Source organism: Stegastes partitus, unplaced genomic scaffold, assembly GCF_000690725.1.
Source record: "Stegastes partitus isolate 25-593 unplaced genomic scaffold, Stegastes_partitus-1.0.2 Scaffold102, whole genome shotgun sequence".
NCBI lineage: Eukaryota > Metazoa > Chordata > Actinopteri > Pomacentridae > Stegastes > Stegastes partitus.
Genome location: NW_007577833.1, coordinates 795,028 through 822,086, shown reverse-complemented (window position 1 = coordinate 822,086; position 27,059 = coordinate 795,028). Strand labels below are relative to the sequence as shown.

At 41.4% G+C, this 27,059-nt stretch overlaps 1 protein-coding gene across 3 annotated transcripts in view; it reads left to right on the top strand.

The window, feature by feature from the left end:
• The window catches only part of ets1 (v-ets avian erythroblastosis virus E26 oncogene homolog 1), a 37,950-nt gene extending 11,749 nt beyond the window's left edge, over positions 1-26,201 (top strand). Inside the window, exons 1-8 of one of the 3 annotated variants that reach the window (XM_008277601.1) lie at positions 2,580-2,931; positions 14,519-14,638; positions 15,254-15,454; positions 15,768-15,845; positions 16,867-17,112; positions 18,464-18,724; positions 22,634-22,752; positions 23,059-26,201. In XM_008277601.1, coding sequence (XP_008275823.1) covers positions 2,868-2,931; positions 14,519-14,638; positions 15,254-15,454; positions 15,768-15,845; positions 16,867-17,112; positions 18,464-18,724; positions 22,634-22,752; positions 23,059-23,274 — 1,305 coding nt within the window. In that variant the 5' untranslated portion in view covers positions 2,580-2,867 and the 3' untranslated portion in view covers positions 23,275-26,201. Of the gene's footprint in view, positions 1-2,579; positions 2,932-14,518; positions 14,639-15,253; positions 15,455-15,767; positions 15,846-16,866; positions 17,113-18,463; positions 18,725-22,633; positions 22,753-23,058 lie in introns of those variants that run through there. The other 2 variants (XM_008277600.1, XM_008277599.1) reach the window with 2 other exon arrangements.
• The last annotated feature ends 858 nt before the right edge of the window (positions 26,202-27,059 follow it).

Here is a 27,059-nt window from a genome sequence, read left to right as displayed (position 1 = left end):
CAGGTGCAACGGTTACATCTAAGGATTATAGGCAGCCAGACAGCACAGATGTGCCAGTGAGAGACAGACAGCAAGCAGCAGAGAGCGGCGAGGAGAGAAAAAGCTGTTATAGCTGGGGGAGCTACGCTGCAACACAAACGAGTGAAGCCTGCTAACTGTCAAAACCATGGAAACAGCATTTGCCAGGTGAAGTAAAGAGACACTGAAACCAAAACTTTTTTTGAACTGGGACATGTGGCCTTGTGTTACACATACTAGCTGGTTGTTTTATGAGTGTAAGACAATTAACAATCCCTCTCTCTAAAAAGGAAATGGCACAGTTTGTTTCAACAATACTTGTTTTTTTTTTGGTTCATATTGTGCAAAACTCTGACACAAACAGTTCCTACAGTTGATATTGAGATTTCTATGAAGATAAACTTACTGTTTAGTAGTTCACCACTGTGTTTTTATGCACACTATTTTATTCATGTCAATGTGCTGTTCATAGAAATATGTTTGTCTTCAGGGTCATTGTACACCAGACTGTCTGAGGACAATGGTCCGTGCCATGAGAAAAAGATCAGTAGTAGGAAGACAAATATATTCAGCTGCATCATAGCAACAGGACTCTAGTAATGATGCTTGTATAATCAACAATTTACTAGTTTACGTTTTAAGAAGTAAACTACGTTGTGGAAATTAAAAGAGAAAAATCTTTTAATAGCACTAAAAAAAAATATGTAAAAAAGTCAAGACAGTCAGAAGAAAACCCAAACTGAATAGTGCTGCAGAGACACCAGCCCAGATATTAGTCAGCAACACCATTAAACCTTAAATGGCTGCCCTTAGGCACAAAGGGACCCAGGCTGGCCTTTTAAGAACAGATACGAGGGAGTTCATTAACAGAAAACAAAGAGGTTCAGTCAGAGAGAGTGAGAGACTGACTGGCTGAGATGAAGCGAGAGCTACTGTTCCCCTTCCATTCGTCTACTCCATCACCCCCCTATACTTTGCCCCTTGTGATGCAGCTCCTCTCACCGCAGAACCCACCAGCACTCCTCCCAGATGAGGCTACTATCAGGCCAATGAAACCTGATCCAGGGCTGCTAATGGAGCCGGTGAAGTACCACCGGTTTAAAAATCCATGTGTGATCAATATCCCTGGCTCCCAAGCCTCCTTCTAGTCGATTATCCCATTTAGGCATACATGCGTACAGTATGTGCAGAAGTATCATACTCATGTGCATCATATGACTCACTCTAATTAGGTTGGGAATATGGAAAAGTCAGGCCGGTGCCTTAAAGAAAAACATTTACATTGTTCTATTAATGAACAAAAGGAGGAAAGCATTTGTGTTAACCTGGTTCCACACTACCCATTCAGTTTCATTCCTTTTGTTAAAAGGAATAGCATTGCAATCTGTTATTACTGTTTCTGTTGCCATGGGAGATGTTCCCTATAATGGCAACGATTTGTACAGTGTGGAGACTTACTGTGGCTAAAAAGCTCAATGTTTGTACAGTTTTTATTCTTTTTTCAGTGGGAGAACACATTTGTAATTCAATTTTCAGTAAGGCATGGCCATTGTTACTGATTGTAGGCGATAAGAAAGCACAAAAAACATAGGAAAAGAGAAGCAAAGCTAACTGAGAATTAGAACGGGCAGTTGGGCTTGTTCAAACTTGATTTACATTTGGTCTTCGTGACATGAGACCTAGTTTAATTGATTTTCGGAAGATAGCCTATCAGTAACCTACAATTTAACTATTTTTAAACACACACCTTATTAATATATAATTTGGGCCTTATGCTGCTCCTGTTTGCCACGACGTACCGTTTTACTCCCTGATACTGCAGTGTAACGAAAATAGACATGCTTGGATTTTATTGATCAGTACAAGGTGAACAGGAAATACTCTGAGGTGTTTATGAGGGTGAGTTACAAGTTATGAGGAAGCCTGAGCCTGCAGGATTCAAGGATGGAGACAGTTCAGACTGTCCTTTTAGCGCATAACTGCTATTTTGTAAATGACATCTGAACTGTTTCAATTTCTGAAGCTACCACCAAACTTAGAAAGTGACAGATGGCAGCTATACTGTGCTCCACTGCTGTGCTTTACGCTCTCCAGTTTGCCTGAAACGCTCATTTAGGAACTGTGAAATGTAATATTTGGGCACGAAAGGTGGAAAGATGGAGCTGTTGCATGAATTGTTCCTATAACATCTGATAGTAGCCATCTAAAACAGGGTTAAACTTAATTTTAGAGGCGGATCAGCAGCTCTCTAATCTCTGGAGTGTTTCCTCACTCCTGTAAAACACAAGTAATTTGCGGGAACAGGGGGACTACTAACTGATGACGTGAATGGGATACAAGTAGGTTCTCACAGAGACACGAGGGAAGTGATGGTGGGCTATTGTGTGATCCAATGTGTGTGTGTAGATGGGTGGGGTGGGGTGGTGGTGGTGGTGGTGGTGGGGGGAGAGATCGTAATTGAATTGTGAATCAACTGGCAAGTCGGCCCCCTAAACACCGCCCCCTTCGGCTGTCGTCGCCCTGCAATGCAACGCCCATATAGGCAGAGATACAGAGGAAGGAGTGAGTGTGTGAGTGAGTAAGAAAGAACGAGGAAAAGAGGGAGTGTGTGTGTGTATGTTCCGGAGAGGGAGAGAAGAGAAGTTAGGAGTCAAAGCTTTTTAGTATAACAGAGGAGATCTAGAAAGATTTTGTTTTTTAAAACCTTCCAGTTGAATTGATCGGGGCGTCAAAGGAAGAGAAGATTTTTTTTTCCGTCCCTTATATTGTGTTATTTGGGAGCTGTTAGAATAAAAAAAGAAAAAAAAAACAGAGAGAGGGACGCGGCATTATTAAATCACGCTGATCTGATGATCATGACGGCAGCTGTCGATATGAAACCGACGTTAATCATAAAGGCTGAAAAGATGGACGGTGAGTAATACCAACTCTTTTGACAGTTATGGCGAGACTAACCTTACTCCTGAATGTTGCCTTGTAACGCAAACCGGCTGGTGGCAAATCGCGTTAACAGCGATCACAGTGTCAATTCTCGGCAATTAGATGCGCTCAGAGGGACACAGCGTCCCGAACGCGTTTTCAAGACGCTGTTGTTGCTCAATACTGGACAACACGCAAACACTTGAGGAAAATGCAGTCACGCCGGAGGCTCTACAGTCATGCAATGGTGTGTACTGTACATGTTCTTGTTGTTATGGAATGAATCAGACTCTGAGCGGTGTGTGATTATCGTTTAACATGTGGTGTTGTGTTTGAAATGAGGTGCCAATGTTTAAAAAAAAAAAAAGAAAAAGAAAGAAAAAGTTGTTTCATCTCAGTTTTTATATTACCATTAAGTATGATGTTCTCTAGGCTAATCCTAACACAACTTGACAGCAAAAATTTTCAGAGGGTTTGTCTCCCTTGCATGTGTATTGATTTTGTCTATCCTCTAATGGTTAAGTTTTACATTTATACATGCATTTCTTAATTTTGACTGTCCCTACATGCTGTGTAGGTTTGTTGAACTCTCTCTTTCATCCTTCTTTGATCTCACTGGAGATCTATTACCATCTCCCCCCTCTCTCTCTCTCGCCCATGTAAGCGCCCATCTCTGACCCATATATTCCATGCCATGCTGGGGAGAGCCAAGGCATTCAGCCCAGCCGGCATGGGAGTCAGGCAGTGGTGCCTAATAATTCCCCCCTTCCCACCACCTCCACTGTCTCCTCTCCCTCTCCTTTCTTCTGTACCTCCCCCACCTCCTCCTCCTCCTCGGTGGCTGACACTGACTTTCTAGAGGGAAGGACAGGCAGGCTGAGGTGATGAATCTGCAGTCCTGAGGCTTGCCTCTCTAACTCTTGGCTTGCTCCAGGGGTAGTCCAGGGGTGCAGACAGGGAAGGCCACAACTGTGAGCTGTTTTTGTATTGGGAGGTTTAAACCTTTGCGCGGTTTCACTTCTCATTTTCATGCACAGCAATGTTACACATGGAGGCATGTTTGGATGATTTGCATTTGGCAGCTTTTTGCATAAACCAAATCCCCTGTGATTTTTGCAGCTCAGGTGGCATCGAGCCTGTTAGTGGAGCAGCAAGCAGCATTGATGCATCGTGGAAATCTGATACTAATTGCTAGTGTTGACCCACTAAGGGGCTGTGACTCACCACATTAGCCACCTTCTCTCTGCTGTCAATACCTGCAGAACATAGATTCATACACACACATCTCACAAACGCACAAAATGTGCTGACAGCTGCAGTAAAGTTGCCAAAGCGTAGCACTATCTTGCAAAACCGTTTCGCAATGCTTGCTTCTACTTACGCTCACTTGGGTGCGCTCGGGTCAAGCTGAGGCTGCCAAGGAGCAGTTCACAACTTCACACAAACACATCTTTTTTCCCGCTCTCTTCTACACACACACAAACACACGCTGCTCTGTTTACTCCTTGGTATTACCATGCTTACAAGATAAATGATGTACTATCAATGTCCAAGGCTGCTCCTAATCCTAAAAAGACATAACAGAGTTACAGGCATGTGAAGTGCTATGAAAGGCTCTTTGCTTACAACTTACTGAGAGAGATAAGCTCTCCATTCAAAAGCCAGAATGCATTTTGTTGATTTGTCAGACAAGGGCTAACTGGGCTGCTACTGGGAGATGCAGCTCTCCCACTGGACATGGCTGCTCAACGTTTCACAAGCAGTCACAGAGCTGTGGCACTGTGAGAAGTACAGCTGTCTTTTTTTCTTTATCCCCAAACACCTGCAACCACACACTGTACATACATGCATGCCCCACTGACAGGCTTAAGTGGTTTCCAGCCCACCTTACTATATTGTTTGTTTTCTTTTGCGACGGAAGTGTAGCCAGTGTCAGCTTACCCAGGGCCTGTCCTCACTCTCCAGCAGAGGTAATTCCTTTAAAAGCGCTCACACACTGCCAGGGTCAGAGGTACACCCAAACAAAGTTTCTAATGTTCCACCAAGCTGTTATTCCTCTGTTCGGCCTTACAGTAGTCAATTCCTGGCACAGCACTTCATTGTAACCCAGACTGGTAGCTTATTATTGAAAGCATTATGTAGCCATAACAACACTCGGCTCTACAGAGACAAGTTTTAAAGATATGAAGAAACAGCTTCACGGGAAGTGTTACAACACATTCAAGCAATGTTTACTGTAATATGGCTGTCCAATTATAGATTTAATGCTCAACAGAGTTGTCAATTATTTACAATACAAGTCTATGTTAGACTTGAATGAGTTGACCCTCTTTTACTTCTCTGTTTCGTCAGGCCTGAAGGTCGGGGTTCAGTGACTGACAGGAATGTTTGTGAGCATGCCCTGCTGGGTGGCATGCATGGAAGCATAGAAGAAGCTTGAGGGGAGGCTCACTTTTATCTGATTAAAACGCTGCAGTTTGTTGTAACTGGCAGTTCTGATGCTTCTGCAGAGAGGCCTTATATGGCATCTTGTTCCACGCCTGCCTGCCTGCCTGCCACATACAGTACACGCACACACAAGCATGTACAGGTCATGCCAGATGAATGACTCGTAGGAGGACTTCACTGACTTTCTTTTTAATGGTTTCTCCCATGTTGGTACAGCGTGGAGAGGGGCAGCTTGTGTCAGAACACACCAGGTTACATAAGCTTCAGGTTTATGCTTTGGTGTGTTTGTGTCAGCACGACTTCAGTAACACAGTGTAATATATGCCAGTGTTTGAGTGTGAGTGGCTGGTTGGCAGCTGTGCAAACACTGTTTGGGTGATCTGGGCTTCTCTTGATGTGGTCTGTCAATGAATCGGGCCAAATGAAGCAAACAGGTCAGTTTTTCATCTAATGTATGCTGTGTCAAACTAAGGACGATCTGGTCTGCCAGATCAAAACTTGATTAGTCAGTCCAGTGTTTAGTGCATCACCCATATGACATGTAATGTTTGAACAGGCCATGTCTGTGCCTAGAGGGCAACAGATACCAGCTTCATCAATGGGCCACCCTATGCCGGTCAGAACTGTCAACAGATTGGGTGGATACCAAAAGAAGTGAGTGTTTGTGAATTTCCACAATGACCCTGTCTATTCTTTCTTTCCCATACTGCTCAGTGATGCCACTGTGTTGCATCAAATGGGTTATCCCCCCCATTCAGTCTGCATTTCATTCATTGCCATTTCATTCAGCCTATCATCTGCTGCGTTGCCCATATAAAACCATTATACTGCGTGGGTCCTTTCTTGACGCTTCCCTGATGACTACACGCCTTAATCTTTGCTTATAAAGCTTAGTCATAAAGTAAGGCGTGTTAGCACCAGATACACGCTCTGCTAAATAATAAGCATATGGTGAGAGAGGGGTTGGAGCTGAGGGAGGTTGAGAACCCGCCAAGGTGCGTCCAATATGATGGCAGTAAATAGTTGATCAGAACGGTTAGTGAGCCTCTCTTAGCCGCTGATCTTCTACAGCTTCTTGTATTATTCACATTCCACAAAAAGTCAACTACCAAAACAAAGCAAAACATGCCCATTGGCTGGGGGAATAGAGGATTAACAAGAAGCATTTTTTTTTTCTAACAGGCAACTCTTTTCAATCATTCACCCGCCCACTCACACAATTCCTCTCCAGTGTTTTTCACCCCCCCTCCTTCCCCTTTCTTCTTCTGTTCCATGTCTTTCTGTTGGCCACATGAGTTTCTCTCACGACACCTTGATGTGGTCTATAGTGAGTTCCTGGTGAGTGCACTTTGTCCCATCCCCAGTCATTCCTAGCTCGTAATCCCTGAGTCATGGTGCTAGACGCCTGCTGCAACACACGCCACTGGCTATCCGACTGTGCGTCTGTTTGACTGGCTTACTGGTTTCTGCCACCACAGGCCTCTGCCCTCCCTACATTACCAGTCTGACTGTGAACCCCTAACTGGCTTGACTCTGCCCTAAAATGGCTCTGCAACTGCCCACGCATCTCAACATTGCTTTGAGTGCTTTGTAACTTTTTTGTCCTCTGTTTCTGTTTTATGGTACCACATTTAGGAGCTGTGTTTCCTATAATGAAATGGAAACTGGGCTAGTTTAGAAACACGCCTGCTTTGGGATCAGTTCACTGTCCTGAAAGGCAGGGGGGTTCGTTTCACCGCGGATGTTCAGCTGTTCACAGCGAGGCCGTGCCACTCATTTTGTTCAGTGTATGTTCCAGATTTTCTTCCCTTATTTTCTCTTTTGTCTCTGTTCACTGCACACCACCTGTTTTTGGAGTAAGCATACGTTGCGTGCTGCTTTTGTCATCAGGTGAACAAATGGGGCACAGCTACACACTATATGTGTACCAGATCTACAGCATCAGAGCTGTATTGATTGACTGGCCTGCTAAAGCAAAGAAATGATAAAGAAGGGCGTGTTTGTGTGGATGGCGGGCTCTGCGTAGGTGTGACTCTGTGGTACTCAGGATGAGCTGGGAGGCATATTTGCCAAAGTAGAATAGGAATCAGGGTAACTTTCAGCTTCCATTGAAGCTTCCATTGAACTTTCAGCTTCCATTGAAGCAAAAGTGTAACATAGCTGTCTGACCTCTGCAATTATGTTTTACATATTAAAACAAGTTGCCTGTTCTGACTACACCTGCTAAAGGCCCACACACTGTATCCAGAAAACAATGCGTTTACTGTGACAATATTCTGTTACAGAAACACCATTGAGGAAAAGTATCATTTTGCTTGACATAAATGTTGAACAGAGGCATGTTTTTTTTTTTCTCCCCCAAAACTAGCATTTGTTTTATGCATGGTTACAAGGTAACCGAGGACAAATGTTGAGTCACTGAGTAGGAATTTTACAAGATACGGTCATTGCTTTCATCATGACCAGTCACATTTTCAAATGAAGCTGCACGATATCCCCTGAAGTCCAGTCATTCTTAGATAGAATGAGTCACAGCCTGTCTGTGCGTGGTTAAGTGGGTGTGTGTGTGCCTGTGTGTGTGTGTGTGTGCCTGTGTGTGTGTGTGTGTGTGTGTGTGTGTGTGTGTGTCTAAGAAAGAGAACTAAAGAGAGGGAGATAAAGACGACATGTTTGCATGAGTTTACACAACGGCAGATTTACTCTCATGTCTCGGAAATCACTTCATCTTTTATTGCAAAACACTAAGGTGTAACTTTCCAGTTATCAAATCATGGTTTATATCTTTTAATCAGCACAGCCAGCCAAACCTGAGGTGTTTCACGTCATCATGAAAAACAGACATATCTGAATAAGATAAAAGATGGAGCCAGATGTTTGATGTTTTATACTCCTATTAGCCATGGAGCCTAGCTTAAAATAGAGGGGTAATTCATCATCCTGAGCTGAAACCATTTTGCCACTTAGACCACAAGTAATTTTTGGTCACATTAGAGGAAAACAAGAAAGCTGTGAGAAGCACATTAGTGATTGTAAAACTGAGGTGGAATGTGAGGCACGCAACATGAAAACACTGCGGTCTAGGGAGAATTTATTTATCAAGTATCCATCTGTCGCCCATAGCTTGCCTTCAAACAAGCAACAATCTCTTCTATATGTATGAGGTATAATTAGACCCAGCCATTACAAGGCTTACATGTGTACATGTTGCTCCAAAGAATGGCAGTGTAGCAAACAGTCCCATCGATGTGTGTGAATGTGTGGCTGTATACTTTTCCACATAATTCACACTTATATCAGAAACCTGATTGTGGAATGTATCAGTTTGGACTAAAAATGGGGCAGGCACAATGTTTTGCGGAAAAAATGCAACGCAGAGAGTAAACTGTTTGTCAGATATGTCGTGTGTTTGGTTTAACGCCTAAACAGTTCCCCCAGAGCATCCCATGTCTGTTTATAACAGGGATGGAGCCTGGGAGGGCAGCTAGCCTGGATACGGCTACAACCACCTGCACTCTCCAATTCAGTGCTCGCCTGTCACTTCCGTTTTTCTTGCCACTATGCTGGGATTGATGGATGAAACAAGACACTTGGATCCTTTTGGACAAAGTATTGCTTTCATTTTAAATATTGAACATCTTTGCAACCATCCTTCATATTGTGTGGGATTTGTCAGATCTCTACTTTCAGTGCAGTATTTTAGTTCATACTGGGTTTGAACTTTTCCCAACACATTGTGTCCTCAAAGTAATAGAGAACTTAAAAGTTGTGCAATAAACTGTTGTGAGAAGTACATTGCTGTTGCTCAATCTTTCATACTTGAGGCATATCTAAAAATTAGGCCTTTTTGCACTGTTTAAGATCACAGAGCATCAAAGCTTGTAGGCAGTTAAATGAGCAACAAGGAGCCAAATCTGCTGAACACGACTTGCCTCCATTTCTCTTGTTCTTCTCCATAGGAAAGAATTCTCATCAAGCTTTTAGCGAAAACATGTTCACCGTCTGTTGCTGATGGCGCGGATCATTTCAAACTCAACGTCATATCAAGCGCTGAGACTTTGGCATAAACAGTAGAGTTAATGCACTTTCACATCATAAGCTAATATGATTTCAGAGATGGAGAGAGTGGAGGAAAGAAAGACAGAAAGGCAGCCATGGGGTATTAGTCTGACTGATTGTCTGCTTCGGTAGCCAGTGTGTCTGTGGTGGTGATGATCCTGGGCAACTCCACTTTCATGGCCAAAGACAGATGTCAGCAGTAGTGGCTTCGGCCCATACAGCTGCCTTACACCACCACAGGCTTGTGTTTCAGGAGGGCAGCCAGAAGCCAGTGGTGAAGATCTAAGAATAAAACTTGTACTTCAGCACTGTTGCCTGTGTTGGTGGGATTGTCCCGGTTTGTGCACTGGATCACTTTAGCTTAACATTGTCCTCCATTGGAGCATGCTTAGGTCTTGGTCTGGCTTCATCGCCTTTGCCTACACTTCTGTTCCTGGTCCTTTGCATTAAGATAGAAATCTAAATAGGGTGGCTGACTGAACAAGCAGCCCCTCTTAAAACCAGACTGCCACCCTGTCCACTGCCTCGTGCTCCGCTGCAGCCCTCAGTCACCACTTTATCACCCTGTGGCACTGAATGGACCCCCTTCATACTGGTCGGGTTTATGACCCTGCGTTCCCAGACCAGGGGTCTAGATATGGATCTCCATCAAAGGCCCTCTCTGATACTACTGTCACCTCTGGTCTGCTGTGGGCAGACTGTTCTGCCTTAAAGAAACGATTATGAGGCTTTGGCTGGTAACCAAGACCTGCTGTTTTTTTTCTGTGCACCTTCTCATGACCCTACCTGTGTGCATGTATGGATATTCAGGAAGGCCTTAGTGGTGGCTATGAAGTGTTGACCGTCACCTGAACCCACAACTCACCTCGCTTCCGTCAGGAAGTGGCAACTTAGCCACAGGAAATTGACTCTTTCACATATTCGTAAAAAGTGCACCATACACTATGTCACAGAATGGCACAGAGTGGGAGATATGAATTGCTAAGTACTTCGATGCTGGTATAAATACATTACTGTTTTTTTTTTTAATTAAGTGTTTTACTTCTTAGAAACCCAGCCGTAAATAGCCTTTTTAGACACTGTCCTCATTTTTGTCACAGTCCACTCTCTTTTTCCACACACTCCCACTCATGAACTCTATAGAGCTATTTATAGCTCAATCACATGATAGAAAACATATTGTCCCTTATTTGTTGGGTCTGGTTGCCTGCTCAGCTTGTATCATTGCATCATTCTGAGTGGAGGCAGCAGTCCAAGCTTTATGAATGAACTGACTCTCCGCCAGAGGCTTGGAGATGGCACTGATCCCACTGTGATGTCACTCCAGAGACAAGGAGAAGAGAGGGAGCTTTATGAAGCCTCCCATTCATTTATTTGTCTGTGTCTTTCTTTGTGCCCACCCCTGCTTCTCTTGTCCTGTGATGGGCTCATATTACCGGCTAGTGACTCACCCCCCACTTTCAACTCAATCACCCCTCACCCACCCAAGATGCTCCCTTTGCTACCTTCCTCAGCCCCGTCCTGCCCTGCCCAGCCGTGCCTGTTCCAGCCCAATAGACTTTGGCCCCAGCCGCAAAAATCCCAATTTCACACCCACGCTCTGGTGCGCAGGCGAGGACGGCTGCTAATTTAGTTCATGTGTGTGTGTTTATATGCGTGTCAGTTTAACAGCCTAAGGTGCCAAACAGAGACTACATCTAAGGTTTGGGTAGGGACTTAGTCACGAGGGCAGGACAGTAAAGGTGCACAGCCTGTCTGTGACAGTCCTTGGGGGCAAATATTGTCGTTGCACTCAGCAGCTTTTCCATTACTCATATCATTGCAAGGCGGGGAGTGGCTGATCGATACCTTTTACTGTAAATCCAGACTAAACATTGTTCTCATTTCATCAGTGATTCTCAGAATAGATGGACTTATTATTCAATCTACATCATTAAGAGAAATTGGTTTCATGTCTTTTCTTTTTAGTGCAGATGCTCTTTTTTTAGTCTGAGTCTTGTTATTGAAATGTGAATGCCATAATGTTGTGTTTGATTTACACCCACTCCCACATTTTGTGAGCTAAGTGGATGGGACTCATTTTGCGGACAGACCCATACCGTCTAATGTGGAAAGTGATGACTTGTGGATGCTCTAACTCTCAGTACATACTGACCATTCTGTGTCTAATGGGACTCGCAGGCATTGAAATCGTATCAGGACTTCATCATTTACTAGAGATTGTCTAGATCCAGGCTCGCCTCTCTCGCTAATGGATGCACATTGTACATTAGCACTGCCGCAGATAACTTTCATATGGATCATTCACCATGGAGACTGCTCTATTATCACTTCACTTTTATGTCTAGTGTTTGCCTTTCAGCGTTTCAGTGCCCTTTGCTTCATGTTTTTAAGTTTTCAAATCAGAAAACATCATATATATAGACACACAGCATATTTCATGAGCAAAGTAATATATTTAGTTGACATGCATTTGCACCTAACAGTTCAAACTTAGAAGAGAGTTGTTGCACTTTCAATTGCTGCAAGATAGTAAACAAAAATCCCACTTCAAACTCATTTTAAGTAGGAGAAACAAGTAATTCAAATAGAATACAAAAGAATTTACACAAATTGCAGTTCACATTTTAATTTGCTCTGTAATCATGGTCCACATATTTTTCTCCTTAGAATGCTCTAATGTTAGTTCTCATGCGTTATGGTGTTGAGTGTCTTTGATGCAGGATTTAGTGCTAAAGTGGGTTGAAGTTTGTGTGGGCAAGTACACGGGTTGATAAAAGCGATGGGGAGGGAGGGGCGTAAACGGTTCGAAAGTGCAGACAAACTCCACTCGATCCAGTTTAAATAAACTGCCACATTTTGCTTTTGCCTTCACATCAAAGCGCAGACTGTCTGAGCCCCAGTCCCATCTCAGTTTGCAGCCATTTGCAACATGCACGTTTTTGCACCAGCAACAGTACTTAAAAGAAAAATGAGCTTGGTAGAAGCCTCGGCAACCTTGCTGTCAGGGGCAACTTTACACAAAGACATCTTGCTCAGGTCGTATTTTTATTGTGAAAGTGCATGGCTTATTTTGATGTGCCAAATGAGTTTAACGGAGGTCTTATGTGAGACTGTAAAACAATGTTTATCTCAGCTCTTCAACCTTGCTTTTAGTTCTGAATGGAATGGTTAACTTTCTGTTTGTTCACCAGTGCAACGAAGAGCAATACAATATTACTGGCCTAATTGAATCACATGAAGAACCAAAAAGCTCCTGTCTGACTCGAATCTGTTGTGAGGTTTCTTTCTTTAGAGAGAAAAAAAGAGGGAAAAAGACCCAAAGACAGGAAAAAAAAAAGAAGAAACTGGGAGACCTAATTTTACAAACAGCCAGACAGACATTGGTTGCATGGGCGAAGGAGGGACAGCTGCTGTGCATTCCAGACGAGGTCGAGACGTCAGCGAGTGGTGAAAACAAGCATGAACTGTATGTTGCCCCAGTGCACTGCTGGCAGATTAAACCGCCAGCCTTCGGAGATGCCAGCACATCTGGGTTCGCCGAATAGTAGTGCTGTGACTGGAGTGACACAACTTTTCCTTATAGCTAATTTGACTTCAGCCTAAGCCTTCTGTGATCTGATTATTAACAATTTTAACTGGTGTGCAATGGAGAGAGTCAAGAAAGATATACTAAAGAGATAGACATGCCGCAAAAGTTGTGGCCTTCATTCTGTGTGCATGATAACCTCCTAACACCGCTGTTGTGGTGTCTAAGTTTTGACTTATACACGTTACCTCCCCAGAATTGATCAAGCAAGATAATGAAATTATGTCAGACTGCACACAAGCAGATTATGATCGATGTCGTCCTTTGTTGTGTAAATGAGTGTGGGCACATGTCAGTTAATTGTACGTCTTTGAGGGCCTTTTCTTGTCTGTTTACAAGTCATTTGTTGAGTCTTGGGTTTTTGCAGTCTATTCCAGTGTTAAAGGCCTGGGGGTCTTTTCCCTACTCCCCTCATCATCTCCCCTGCTTTGTCTCTGTATCCCACACTCTGCAGCCTGGTCAATCTAATTAGAAGAGTGCGAGTCATCAGGCACTGTTTAAAGCCATCAAAGGCAGCTCTGTTCCCCACTGGGTGCCCACTGGCTGTGAGACGGCAACAGTAACCCTAGTGTATGATAGAAACCCTCGAGACAGCCCACCCCCAACTCCCCTAGCCACCCGCCAGCAGCGACAGTGACATCACCTCATCCCTTGACCTTTGACCTGTCAGAATGTTTGACCCCATGCTTGGTCTTCTGACAGTAGGCCCACTGTGTCGGGGCAACATGGTAGGGGGGCTAGCAGGGGTCATCGTGTCATTAATGGGCACCAGGCGCTGCTCTCCCACCCAGGATGTGCAGGGAGAAGAGAGGGTAGTGTTTGAATTGTTGGTAAATAAACTCACCTGCCTGTTTTAATGTGAGATTTGTCAAAGAATCCTGTCAGTACCAGAAACTATAGACAGCTGTAGAAATGAAAATGTTTAAAAACCACCTGCACAACACTATTTTAATTTAAAGACTGCTAAAAAAAAAAACAAAACAGTGAATTACCTGCTATTCCACCAAAGTCTGCATATGTGCATTTCATTCAAAACTGATGTGCATATATGCAGTGTTATGTCAAATTTTAAATAGATCAGATCCAAAGCTGTGACAGTTCTTATTTAAATAGATTGGATCTGATATGGAGACAGGGTCTGTCTAGACAGAATGTAATTGTTGAACCCTGTTGTTGATCACGGTAGATATAACTGTGTTGATTTAGTTTGTGTATGTGCAGATGCATGTGTGTATTTGTGTGAATATCTAACTGAACCACATTCACAAGACATTGTTTCCCACCCCCTCACTGTCTTAACTCAATTTTCCATTCAGTAAGCGGTAGCGACATAAGAGATAATACAGGATGCATTGCTGTAGCTTGAGTTGTCAATAAAAATGTAAGCAACTATATACTTTGAGCATATTTGCAATTCTCAAACCTCCAATGAAACAGATTAGACAAATAATATTGTAACTAATATTCTTTGTAATTTTTGATTGACAGATCCGGAGTGTGGAGATGTTCCCCTGCTAACTCCTGGAAGTAAAGAGATGATGTCTCAGGCTCTGAAGGCCACCTTCAGTGGCTTTACAAAAGAACAGCAGCGACTGGGTATTCCCAAAGGTAAGAACTGCTCATATTCTAATTTGTTCCTGTTAACATTTTCATTCTGAAAATCAAATCTCATCAGTGAAAGCATGAGCCATCAAAACTGCTTCAGTGTGTCACATGTCAGGTCCTTTCACATTACTTTAAAGCATGAAGTGAAGGCATCTCCTTGCAAGATTGACTGAAAAGCAGGAGACACCCAGTCATTCCAGAAATTGCCTTACATTATATACTGTACATTTCAATCTGGGCAGACTGACTGACTGCAGCATCAAGAGAATCTAGACATAGAGACAGACAGTGAAATAATGAGTTAGTATTGTCAACTAAAACAACCACAGAGCTGCTTCATGCTGTTTGCAAACAGCAGGACTTTTGGTGTTTCTATGTAATCGTACTATATCTGCAAACTATGGTTTTGGCTTTTCATTACCGCTGCTGTTCATATTCACTGCTTCCTTCATTGTTGATTGTTGAGTGACAGTTGGTGCTGCAGTTCAGGATGTTAAAACTAGAAAGGTGAATACTCAATCTCAACTGTTATCATGAAAGTTTGAATAAATATGTGTAGGATATACGCCTCATTATTTAACAGTAAATGTAACAATCATCAATTGTATATCTTTTTAGACCCCAGACAATGGACAGAAAACCATGTGGCTGAGTGGCTAACGTGGACAGTGAATGAGTTCAGTCTGAAAAACGTTGACTTTGACAAATTTGGCATGAACGGAGCCAGCCTGTGTGCAATGGGGAAGGAGCGCTTCTTGGACTTAGCACCTGACTTTGTGGGTGACATCCTTTGGGAACATTTAGAAATGCTTCAGAAAGGTAAGGCCACAGAAATCTGAAGACAAATTAACATGTATATTTTCTAATTCTAAGACTAATTAAAAGACTAAAGGTGATGGGATGATTTATTTTTTTAAACCTCAGTCATTTGCAGTGAGAGAAACTCTCACCACAGAAGCTTATATCACTGTTTACTCCAATTTAGGACTCTGTTGGCATTTGCTTTTGAAACAGGAGCCAAACAGGAAGATACAATTTAGCTCAGGTCATTAATTTTTGATAATGCTGAATGCAGTTACATGATACATGAAATCAATGACGAGGTCACTGACTCTATCTATTTTTCATGAAGAGGATACAAAGCATTACCCCATCAATGGACTGACCTCCAACTTCCAGGAATCCCGCTATACCTCAGACTATTTTGTCAGTAAGTACTCATCACAGTCCTTGTCAGTCACTCTGTCTAATAGCATAAGGCACATGCTTAAGATGTGAATGGAAATACTGAAGGAAGGAGTGGTTCAGTGTTGTGAATTAACCCTCTGAATGAATGTGCAATATTTTTTCCACATGCCCGCAGGTGTTACTAATACTGAAAAAAAAAAAAAATTGTGACTCAACATACCGTAGATGCTTTACTACTTACACTCTAATTTGTTCCCATACTTGTCTCCTATCTGCTCTGTGTAAAGACAGTATGTAGTTGAGTTGAGAAGTATCAGAATCATTGTCATATGACTGCTGGTCACAGAGAATCCCTCATGACTTCACAGTTTCGCTGAGGAGAGTAGATGTTTTAGTTTTTTTCAGGGTCTTGTAAGAGCAATTTTTAAATTGAGACATATTATATTATTACATTATGTTAAGCTTAGATTTGGTTATTTTTACCAACAGAACCCACAGATCAGTTATTGAAGGACTGTTGGAAAGTTAATAACCTGATAATTATTTCCATTGAAACAGTTGCTAGCTTTGAAAAATGGCGCAATTGTGGCATTTTTTTAAAAAGACATCATGCCTTTCAAATCCCCCTGTGGATTTTGGGGTTCAGAAGTTTGACATATTTGGATGCACTGTTAGAAAATGGATGAGATTGTTTTTAGTTATGCACTTAGTTTTGGAATATTGACCCCTTGTGTATCTTTGCTACTATAGATAGCATACTGACAAGAGACCTTAGAAAAATAAAATGGTATCACAGTAAGGTTTACTGATGTTAGGTCTAATCAGTATTCTTTCTTAAAATCTACAAGATTCATTTTATACACTCAAGGCTGTATTTTATTATGGACTATTCACACACTAGATATTCACACAGCATTTGGGCAGCAGTTCAGCACAAGAGGGATAATGACTCCGCTCTTCTAAGATTGATCTGCCTCCTCTGTTTTGCTCTTTGCTTTCCTTCTCTGCTTTCTATCTACACTCATTTCCCTTTGTGTCTCCAGGCTATGGTGTTGAGCATGCTCAGTGTGTCCCTCCTTCTGAATACTCAGAGCCTGGCTTCATCACGGAGTCCTACCAGACACTTCATCCCATCAGCTCGGAGGAATTGCTGACACTCAAGTATGAGAGTGAATACCCTGCTGTCATTCTACGGGACACAGCCCTCAACTCCATGCAGGGGGACTATTTTACTGTCAAGCAGGAGGTGGTATCCCCTGACAACATGTGTGTGGGACGCCTCAGCAGAGGTGAGGGGGTCATACACTACATTTATAGGAATATAGCTGAGATTTCAGAAAATCTTGAGAATATACGACTAGCCTGGACATGCATTGCAGTGAAAAATATGCTGCATTAATATTGTTCTCATCAGATTGCTTGGATAGACAACTTCTACGTGTGCTTCGAAATTTGCATGCATGCGCTTGTGTGAGTGCACGTAAATGTTACAGGTTTCTGTGGGTGTTTGTCTGCGTGTGATTGTGCTGAAGCTACCAGAATCTTGTCATGCCACATCAGTGTGCATGTATTAGAAGAGAAGAAAAGCAGGCCCTCTGGTTGGTTTGTGGTTCAAGCAAACCTGCCTCACACACTCTAGACTGGGTTGGGAAAAAAAGAAAACTCTATTGTTTTTGTCAGAGTGATACACGAACCAAAGCCACAATGTGTTCTCTTCTTGCCGCCCGTCCTTTATGTAAAACAGTTGAAGTGGTGTAACCTTCAAGAAAGTTTTTTTTTTTTCTTGTTTATGTTGGCCTCTTTTCCTCGACTCAACCTTAACATTCTGGGTAAGGAGATAGAGGTGTCATCCTCAGCTAGCAAGCGTGGGGTTTTCTCATGAAACTGTTTGCTTTTCTGAATGCACAGGCTTGTTTTCTCTCCCAGTGATAGTTTACAGAGGAATTAGCAGCATGGTTTACATTTAGAGCCATAAAGCTAGGATTTTCTTCTCGCAAATCCACAGCTGTATAAATGAATAGCATGTGCCATGTACACTATACAAGCCTCCTTCCACTGCTGCTTTAAGCATTTGCCTGCAAGGTTTGAAGTCCAATCCCCATGCATCACACATACCAGGCTTTTTGAGCATTGTGTTGTGCTCCCCCAACGTGGGAAAGTATTTTGTAGCACAACTGATAACTGACATGTGGCTTCAATTTTAGCAGTTGAAGAATTCAGCATCAGTAGAAGGCACTGCATTATCTGTCATTTGTTAATTACTTAGCATTGAAAGATTCCTCTTATCTTTCCCAAGGCCAAAAATAGCAAGACAATTTGTGCGATTGTCTTCCATTTAAAATCAAATCCAAATGGTGCTTGTGAAAGTGAAATGCAGAGATGTGGCACAGTTCAGAACAATATAGCTTGGTGAGAAGCACCGTAGTTTACTGCTGAGGTGCCGTGGTTACTTTCATATGTCTTTGTAACATGCTTCAGAAAACTTTTAACAACTAAAAAACTGCTACATGTCCATTTTTGTCATTTCTCAAATTAGGCTTCAATAAAGAGTTTGTTAATGTTTTTAAGAAAGTGACTCTTCTCTAACGGCACTTTTTTTTGTCTTTCTTGCCATTTTGTTTCTCGTCCTTCCTTCAACAGGTAAGCTTGGAGGCCAGGACTCCTTTGAGAGCATCGAGAGCTTTGAGAGCTGTGACCGATTGACCCAGTCGTGGAGCAGCCAGTCTTCATTCAGCAGCCTGCAGCGGGTACCGTCATATGACAGCTTTGACTCAGAAGACTACCCCACTGCCTTGCATGGCCACAAGCCCAAGGGCACTTTCAAAGACTATGTGAGGGAGCGCTCAGACCTCAGCAAGGATAAACCTGTCATCCCTGCAGCGGCACTGGCAGGATACACAGGTAAGATCTCTAGACGTCATACTGTTTTGTGCCGATTTTGTACAAGCCTACGTTGAAAAATGCTTCGGCATTTTGCAGACCATTCTCATGGCAGATATTTCTTACAAGCGCATACCAAAACATGGCAAGGGGTTCATTTAAAGAATAATGTTGGAGTATTATCATTTGTTGTAGTGTCTGCATGCTATCAGTAGACTTTAAGAAAAAGATTTATGAAAAGCAACCTCGATGATTCATTTACTTGTATAATTTATTTTTTATCTTTTTTCTATTGTCACTTAAATAAAGGCTAACATTCAGTGCACAGATGTAACACACTTGTTGAAGCTCTGCAAAAGCCCCAGATGTGGGGCCGCCTTAATGCACCACTTTTAGACTGAAGAGAGAGAAAAAAGCCTTTTACCCAGGCAGCCCAACTTATGCACATCACAGGAAACAAAATAGATTTTGCTCATGTCTCCTTTTTTCTTCCTTTCTCTCTCTCTGTCTCTCTCTCTCGCTCTCTCACTCGCTCGCTCTCTTGTTCTGTCTTCACATCTCATCTACCTCGTTGTTATCTGCAGCCCGCATCTCAACCTATTTTTTCCAGGTCGTCCTAGCAACGCTGCTGAAACATAGAAATTATGCCTGCCCCTGCACATAACACCAGAGTAAAATTATCTCTTCATCTCACCAAGCATCTTCGTATTCATACATGCTCAAAAAGCTGGTGGATGTATGTTCTTCAAGTTCAATGAGATGTTGAGATATTTGCAAGCACCTCTGAAGTGAATGCACTATTTTAGCATCTGTCATGGTTTTTGGTTTTGAAAAGAAAAAAAATAACAAGTAAAAACTTCTGCAGTTTCTACTTTTAGCAGTTCACAGGGATGTGTATGTTAACACTGAGCAATAAATACTACTTGTAATTGTACTAAACTAACAGAAAGGATTTGAAAGTGATTTCGGCATTGTGTTAGCTGCCTATCACATTAAAGGAGGATACCTATCGAATTATATTTGGCACTTTAAAAATAAATATTAAACCTTTTTGGTCGTTATTAAATGGTTTAGTTGAAAATGTTTCAGTTTAAAATGAGATTGTAAGAACCGTTGAAGTGCCTCTTAGCAACAAAGTGTTTGGGACTTTTACAGTCTTGCTTAAATTATAGTCACAAGGCTGCAAGATTGCCAGCATTAGAAAAGGGGAAATCCAAGCTTTTTTTTTTTTTTTTTTTTGACATCACGAACAAACATACATCAGATCTCAACAGACTGCCTCAATGTTGGTATGCAAAAGTTAATTGGTCATCTGCATGGTTATTAGTTCAAAAGCCACCTACAGAACAATGAGTTGTTCATTTGTAATGATGGAATGGAAAGATGTCATAATGTATTTATAATCAAGTAATGAAGTCTAAGACAAAGCCCCTTTTGAAACATTAGAGCTGTACTTCTCCCTGCACCATGTTTAACCAAACCAGCAGACTAAAAATAAATGTATGCAAAGGATAATATATCACACAAACAGTTTTTAAACAAGCTATAGTTGGATATTTGGAAATATGCTCCTCCTGCACTGTTGCAAATGTGCGTTACGACATTCTGACTCCATTTACCGCTTTAGTTTTGACAGCTGACATTTATGCGTCAGTTTTTACAACATGACAGAGCTCCAAAGCCTGGCAACAGTTTTCAACTTAATGCATAGTAATGTGTTCTCACTGAGGAGAAAAGCCTTCCATTTGAGCTTTTACACAATGGAAAAGGGGAAAGATGAAAAAAATCACACCATAACTCCCCCAATTTTCCTGAAAGCAAAAAATATCCGGCAGCCTTTTCTTGTCCTTGCTATTTTAAAGAGTAGTGTAAAGAGAGAGTAGCCCTTCAGAGATGGAAGCATTTTTGTGTGTGCATGTCTGTGTGCGCGCATATGTGTGGGTGGACGAAGGAATGGAGATAGAAAAGAGAGACCTCAATCAAAAAGGAGGGGGAGAAAAAAAGGAATCAAACCTCAAATAAAGAAACGGGCTTTTGTACAATTCCAACAAGATTTTTATGGCAGCTTGACAGCTTGCTCTGCTCGGCTTCCTGTCCCAGTCACAGGGTGACAGGTGACACTTGTAGCGAGGACAGGGAGCCTGATAAGGCTGCAGAGAGATAAGTGAAGCTCCAGTTGTCATCTGCGTGGTTTCCTGTGACAATTCAGCATTTACACCTCTGTCTGCAGTAACATCAGGCAGTCTTACACCATGGTGAACTCTCAATCTTTATCATAATACTTTGCACCTCTCTTTCTCACAAATACAAAAAATACACAAACGGGCTTTATTTGCATTGCAACTAGATTTAGTGAAGTTCAAAAAATACAAAAAATTCTAACTCATTGTTTAAGTCATATAACATGTAAGAACAAAGCTTTTTTTTGTTGTCGCTCTATATGCTCAGCACTCATAGCACATCATTTGTTTGCCATGGATTAGATACTTAACAGTGCTAAGCGTGGGCCCTCACCCAACCCTCCCTTTTGCCACACTATGCTTTTCAATGAGGCCCATTGTGCACAAAGATTGTAACATATTTTTGGAAACTTAAAAAAAAGAATAAATTTAAAGGGGTTGCCTACATTCTGGCGTGAGAGCACAGGGGGCCTGGCATCACCCATAAGTGGGCTCTGCGTTACAGTAACAGACTTTTGGAATGCGAGCCGAAAGCTTTCTGTCTGAAAGAGACCCAGTGTTACAGAGGCGCTCATTTCCCAAACCTTGGAGTGGCTGTTGTCATGCATCTTCTTCAATCCTAGTCAGAGTAAAGAGGGCTCTGAGATGCCATTTCAAGTGTTCAGCCCACACATCTGTTTCCCTGAAAGCTTTTGTTTGTGTTGTATAAGGGTACATTTGGTTTTCTGAGGCACTCGAGAGAGGTGACTTTTTGCTGAGGCGGTGTGCTGCATAGGCAGGTGTGATTTCAACATGTGTGCCTTAAAAGTGAGTGGGTTCGTGCATATGCTGAAAAACCACACGATCAAAGTGTATTGCAGTGAATCTAGTTCAGAGACAAAACCAGCTTTTTTTTTTTTTTTGGATTGCCTTTGTTCTTCTCTCCCTCCTTTTTTCATGAGCTGTTTAATAACACTGAAATGAGATTTTAACAGGTTATTATATTACTCTTTATTCTTGAAAAATGCTTCACATTATAACATTACAGATGACTTAGCAACTGTGCTTTCTCCTTCTACAACACACACAGTCTGTATTCAAGTCCCATAGATGTGCTGCTGAACTCTGAAGGCAGCCCCTCTTATTTTAAAATAGTGATTTCACCAGTATGGAACTCATACAGACACAGACTCTAGATTCACATACTGCACAGGGCAACTGGCAGACAAGGGAATACATGATGAATGGGACTGTTGTATTTAGGAGGACATTTGGTTCCACTGCTGTACTTCAGTCTGACCCAGATTAGAAGGTTTACTTTGTCCCTCTTCAGACACAAGTGAATAATTGGCACGAATATTTAACACTTTCATATGTAGCACAAGTTCACAGTGTAGAGATACAGAACTCATTTTGACTTTGGATTCTTTTATTTCTTACAGAAGCAGTTCATTTCTCTTGCACTGCAGTGAATTAACAAATGGTGCATGGTTCTAAAATGTATAAGTTTGTAATCTAATTTACGTTTTCTGCAGGTATTCTGACTATTGATGCAGTCTATCATAATTTGTAATCAAATAGTTGAGGGTTTCAAACTAATAATAAAGTACTTTAAAACTTCCCTAAAACTGGATCTTTTTGTCCTGAATGCATGCTTACTTCAGTAGTTCCCCACTCCAGTCAACATCTGTACAATTAACAATGTGCCATCTATATGTGTAAATGAACACCTTCTCTCTCTATCTATCTGTGTCTCCCATCTGCTCTACAGGCAGTGGCCCCATCCAGCTGTGGCAGTTTCTTCTGGAGCTGCTGACCGACAAGTCTTGCCAGTCCTTCATCAGCTGGACAGGCGATGGCTGGGAGTTCAAGCTTTCTGACCCAGATGAGGTGAGAGGTTGTGACCTGCTGGTCACCGTCACACGGGCTGGGAGGTCCTAAGTTGTTAGCCAGATGAACAAGATGTCTTCTTTGTGAAAACAGTTGCATGTTTTGTTTAGCTCCATTCGTATTTTTAGAGGAGTATATTTGATATTTTATTGGAGCTTTTAAATTAACTTAAAATATAAATCAAAGTAGTGTTAGTTGTTTAGTGAATGCTGTTTCTTAGTTTTTAAATACTAATGCTGAATAACTTCCTCATGTCGTGACTGTCTACGGCTCGTCTTGACACGCTTGTGCCCTGTGCTGATTCAGGTTGCTCGGAGGTGGGGCAAAAGAAAAAACAAGCCCAAGATGAATTATGAGAAGCTGAGCCGTGGCCTACGTTACTACTATGACAAGAATATCATCCACAAGACATCTGGGAAACGCTACGTCTACCGCTTTGTCTGTGACTTGAAAAGCCTGCTGGGGTACACTCCTGAAGAGCTGCATGCAATGTTGGATGTAAAGCCTGATACGGACGAGTGAAAGCAGATATGAAAAAGGAACCCAAGACAAAAGTTAAGGAGCCACATGGACTGAGGCTCAAAAAGTGGTCTTAACTGTTTGATAGAGTTGGTAATCCATTTTTTGGGGGGACCAAAATGTTTTTAATGACTGTGGTCTTTGTCAACTTTGAGCTCCTGTCTCTCAGACCATATTTTAGAAAAGAAAGACAGAAGCCAAAAACCTGTATTCATATCCTGTTGCATTTGAGAAGTGTGTACGCGCACGTGTGCGTGTGTGTATGTGTGTGGATGGGCGTTTGTGTGATATATACTGGTATTATTTAGCAGCTCAAGGCAGAAGAAGCGCTATCGGGTAGAGTTCAGGTTCTGTTCTAAGTAGCAAAGTGGAGGAGGCAAGAGGACCAAGACACAAAGTGTGAGAGAGCTGAGAGAGGGAAAAGGGCAAAGTAAAATGATTCATTGTGTATTCAGGCTAAACACAGAGCAGGTGGAAAGTTCCCATTAAGAAAATGGTTGCCAAAATGTAAAAACCGAACTCTTTACATATTTGTTTACTTTGGCAAGGAAAGAGTTTTCAGCTAGGACCAAAAGAAAAAGTGTCATTCCTAATTTGTTGTTTAAGGAGCGAATGCTTGAGCCAGTATTATATAATTGATGGTGAGAAGACTCAGTGTAAACCTACCACAAAAATATTAGAAAGAGTATTTTTCTCGTGTTGTCGATGAAGGTATGACAGTGTAACCAAACATTAGATGCCAAGTTTAACTGTTGAGTTCTCAAAGGAGCCTTTAACTGAAATGTGCTGATGCGTTATCAGACAACACTATAGACACTGGCCCTGTGCTTTGTGAGGTGTGAGGACCTAGTGAGATTACTCATACCAAGAGTGTCTGAGAGACAACTGAAAGTAGCCGTTGCTTTTGAAACTGATGCTTTCACCTGTATGTACATGCTTGCCACCTTGTTAGAGACACGTATTGTGACTGAAACTTATGCATTTTTGCATATACCACCAGTATTAGCAAACTGTAGACAATCTATGTGGGGGAATTCAGGAGTCTTTGGTAAGAAGAGTCATTTAATGTACAGATTAGATGCATCATTTGTCAGTTCACTGCCCATGTTAGCGTTGCTTTAGAAGTGTTTGAATAGTCCTGTCTGTCCATACAATACAATCACAAGTTAATTAGCTGAGGGAGGGATTTTACACAATCCTAAGAATGTCATTTCTTTTGTTATGCAGTACATATTGTCCATAAAGAAGCAGCTGCAGTATAGATTGAAGGTACAGTGTAGACAAAAAAGGGACAGGCAAAATAAAATGTAGAGACCCTGTATGGGATAAATGAAGGTGACTGAAAGGAATCTGTGGATGATGCAGGTGAAGTTCGCTGTGAGGTCTGATAGAGAATGGTTGACAGAAATAATGCAGGTTGTCTTGCTTGAGACATAGAGGACTAGTGGCAGACATGTATTTCAATTTTAGGTTTTCGTGCTACTTATCTAATAATCAGCTCAGAATGAGTAACTCATGTATGATTCCACCTATTTGTGCAGTTTGCTCGGCACATGCATAACGATTCACTGGTTACATTAAAATTGGCAGCAGTATCCTCCCAACACTGGGAACAGTGGCTGTACACTGGCCTTATGGGAAATGCCAAAGTTGAATATTATCTTAGAATACAATGTTATTGTTTACAGTGGCTGAATGTTACCCATATGGATGAAAATAGCTTTTTGAGATGTCTATTTGTACAGATTGTATTTCATAATGCTTTATTGAGACCCAGATTACACAAATAAGCAAGAGACAAAGCAGGAATAATAACCAAAACCCATGTGAGGTCTTTGGCCACGGTGCTTCGGGTATCGTCCACAATGTTAGAAGACAGGGACCAGAAATCTCTCACGTGTTTGGAAAGTGTTGTCTTTTATCTTTTGTTAATATGTTGGAAAGCACACAGCTTTAGGACAAAGAGAAATGCCTTTGCTGATTTGGGTTTCCCACTGAGTGCAGACACAAGATGCTGTATACGTTCACAATGTCTGATTGGTAACAAGCTTGTCCACTTACAAACTTGTGTTCCATATCCATAGAGAATTGGATTTTAAACAGATCGTTCAGTAATAAGCTGCACTGTATTTTCATCACTTTGTGCATGGCAGTGTTTCAAAACACTGCTTTTTGTTTTGTTCAGGTTTTTTTTTTTTTTCCAATGTCAGTGTTTTGTGTTAAAGTGAGCTTTACAGATTTTTAAACATTATTGTAATGGAAAATGTTTTCTTTTTTCCCCCAGCATAAAGTCATAATGTTTGTATGGTCAGCTTCATAAGATTATTGTGCTAAAAGAAAACATTCTATTACCTAAAATGTTAATATTTTGGAAGTTATTTTGTCAGGAAAGTATACTGTTGTTAAATGTCAGAGACTACAATCTACTGCAGGTCTTATGTATTAATGAATCTTAGTCAGGCAAGTGTAAACACACCAATATTTTGTGGCATATGCATATCTCAGAATGGATTCAGAAGGAAAACCTTATTGTCTTGGATGTTGTTTTTTTTTGTATATTTTATAGTGTCTCTGTATTTTTGTTATGAGATCATTTTTATTGTATTTAGTTCACAAACATTTGAATATTTTTCAATAATTTATATTTTATAAAAGACAAGAGATGCAGACAGCTGGTGCTTTCATGGGAATTTAAAGGTAGCGCAGGACAAAATAATGTAGCGATTTTTTTGTTTTGTTTGTTTTTATTTTGTATTCTTTTTATATATATATATATATAAAATAGACCTGTCTGCTAGAGAAAAAAACAAGGCTGATGCTGGCCCATCAATGATTTCTGCTGGAAAGGTTTTATAAACTGTAGCTTCTATTTCTAAAATGTACTTAATGTACTTCAAAATGTTATAAAATATATGTGAAGAAAGATTTTATCACTGTGTGTGGTGTTTTGGTGGTGTGTTGGTTAATTATTACTGTTCAATCATGCTATATAACAACATATTAATACTATAATACGGATATACTACAGTACTACTATGTCACATAGAACCGTACCAAAAACATGGTTAACAATTTTGCTATACTATTTAAATATTTTAAGAGTAGTGAATGTTAAAGTTTTGTATAGCATCATTGTGTTATTTTATACCTCTTCTGCAGGAAATCGTGTGGTCTACGATGTAATGTTGACTCATCAAACTCAGTACTAAAGCTGTTTGATATGGCTCAACATCAAGAGTCATCAGAGACGTCCGCAGAACAGCTACTAACATGTTAAACCAATAAGCAACTCGGAACAGAAAGTTACTGGTTCAAGTAAAATTTTTGATTTATAAATAGATAATGCAGATGCACTGCAGTAATCGTCACCCAACTTAGTCAAACAAATCCATCCATTGTTCAGATCAGTATGGTTCTTCAAAGGGTGCCCATAGGTTCCCTTTGAAATAAAAGCGAGCCACGGGGAGTTCCAGTTTTAACAAGTGTGTCCCATGCGCACTGATGAGGTGACGTAAAAACGGAACCAACACACTGGGGCCCATTCATTTGCTCGTAACCCCTCATATAAATTCCAGTGAAGATAGAAAACATGCAGGGCCGTGGCCTGCTGCCCCAAACTGCACAGCTGTTTGGCCCCACTGCAACAGTCGAGCAATAAGATACAGAAATATAGGTCCAGTGGAAAATGGCTGCATTAATAGATTCCCCCCCCCCCCCCCCCCCCCCAAAAAAAAAAAAAAAAAGTGCATGAAAATATCTCATACACAGAGAGAATTTCAGGGTGTGTG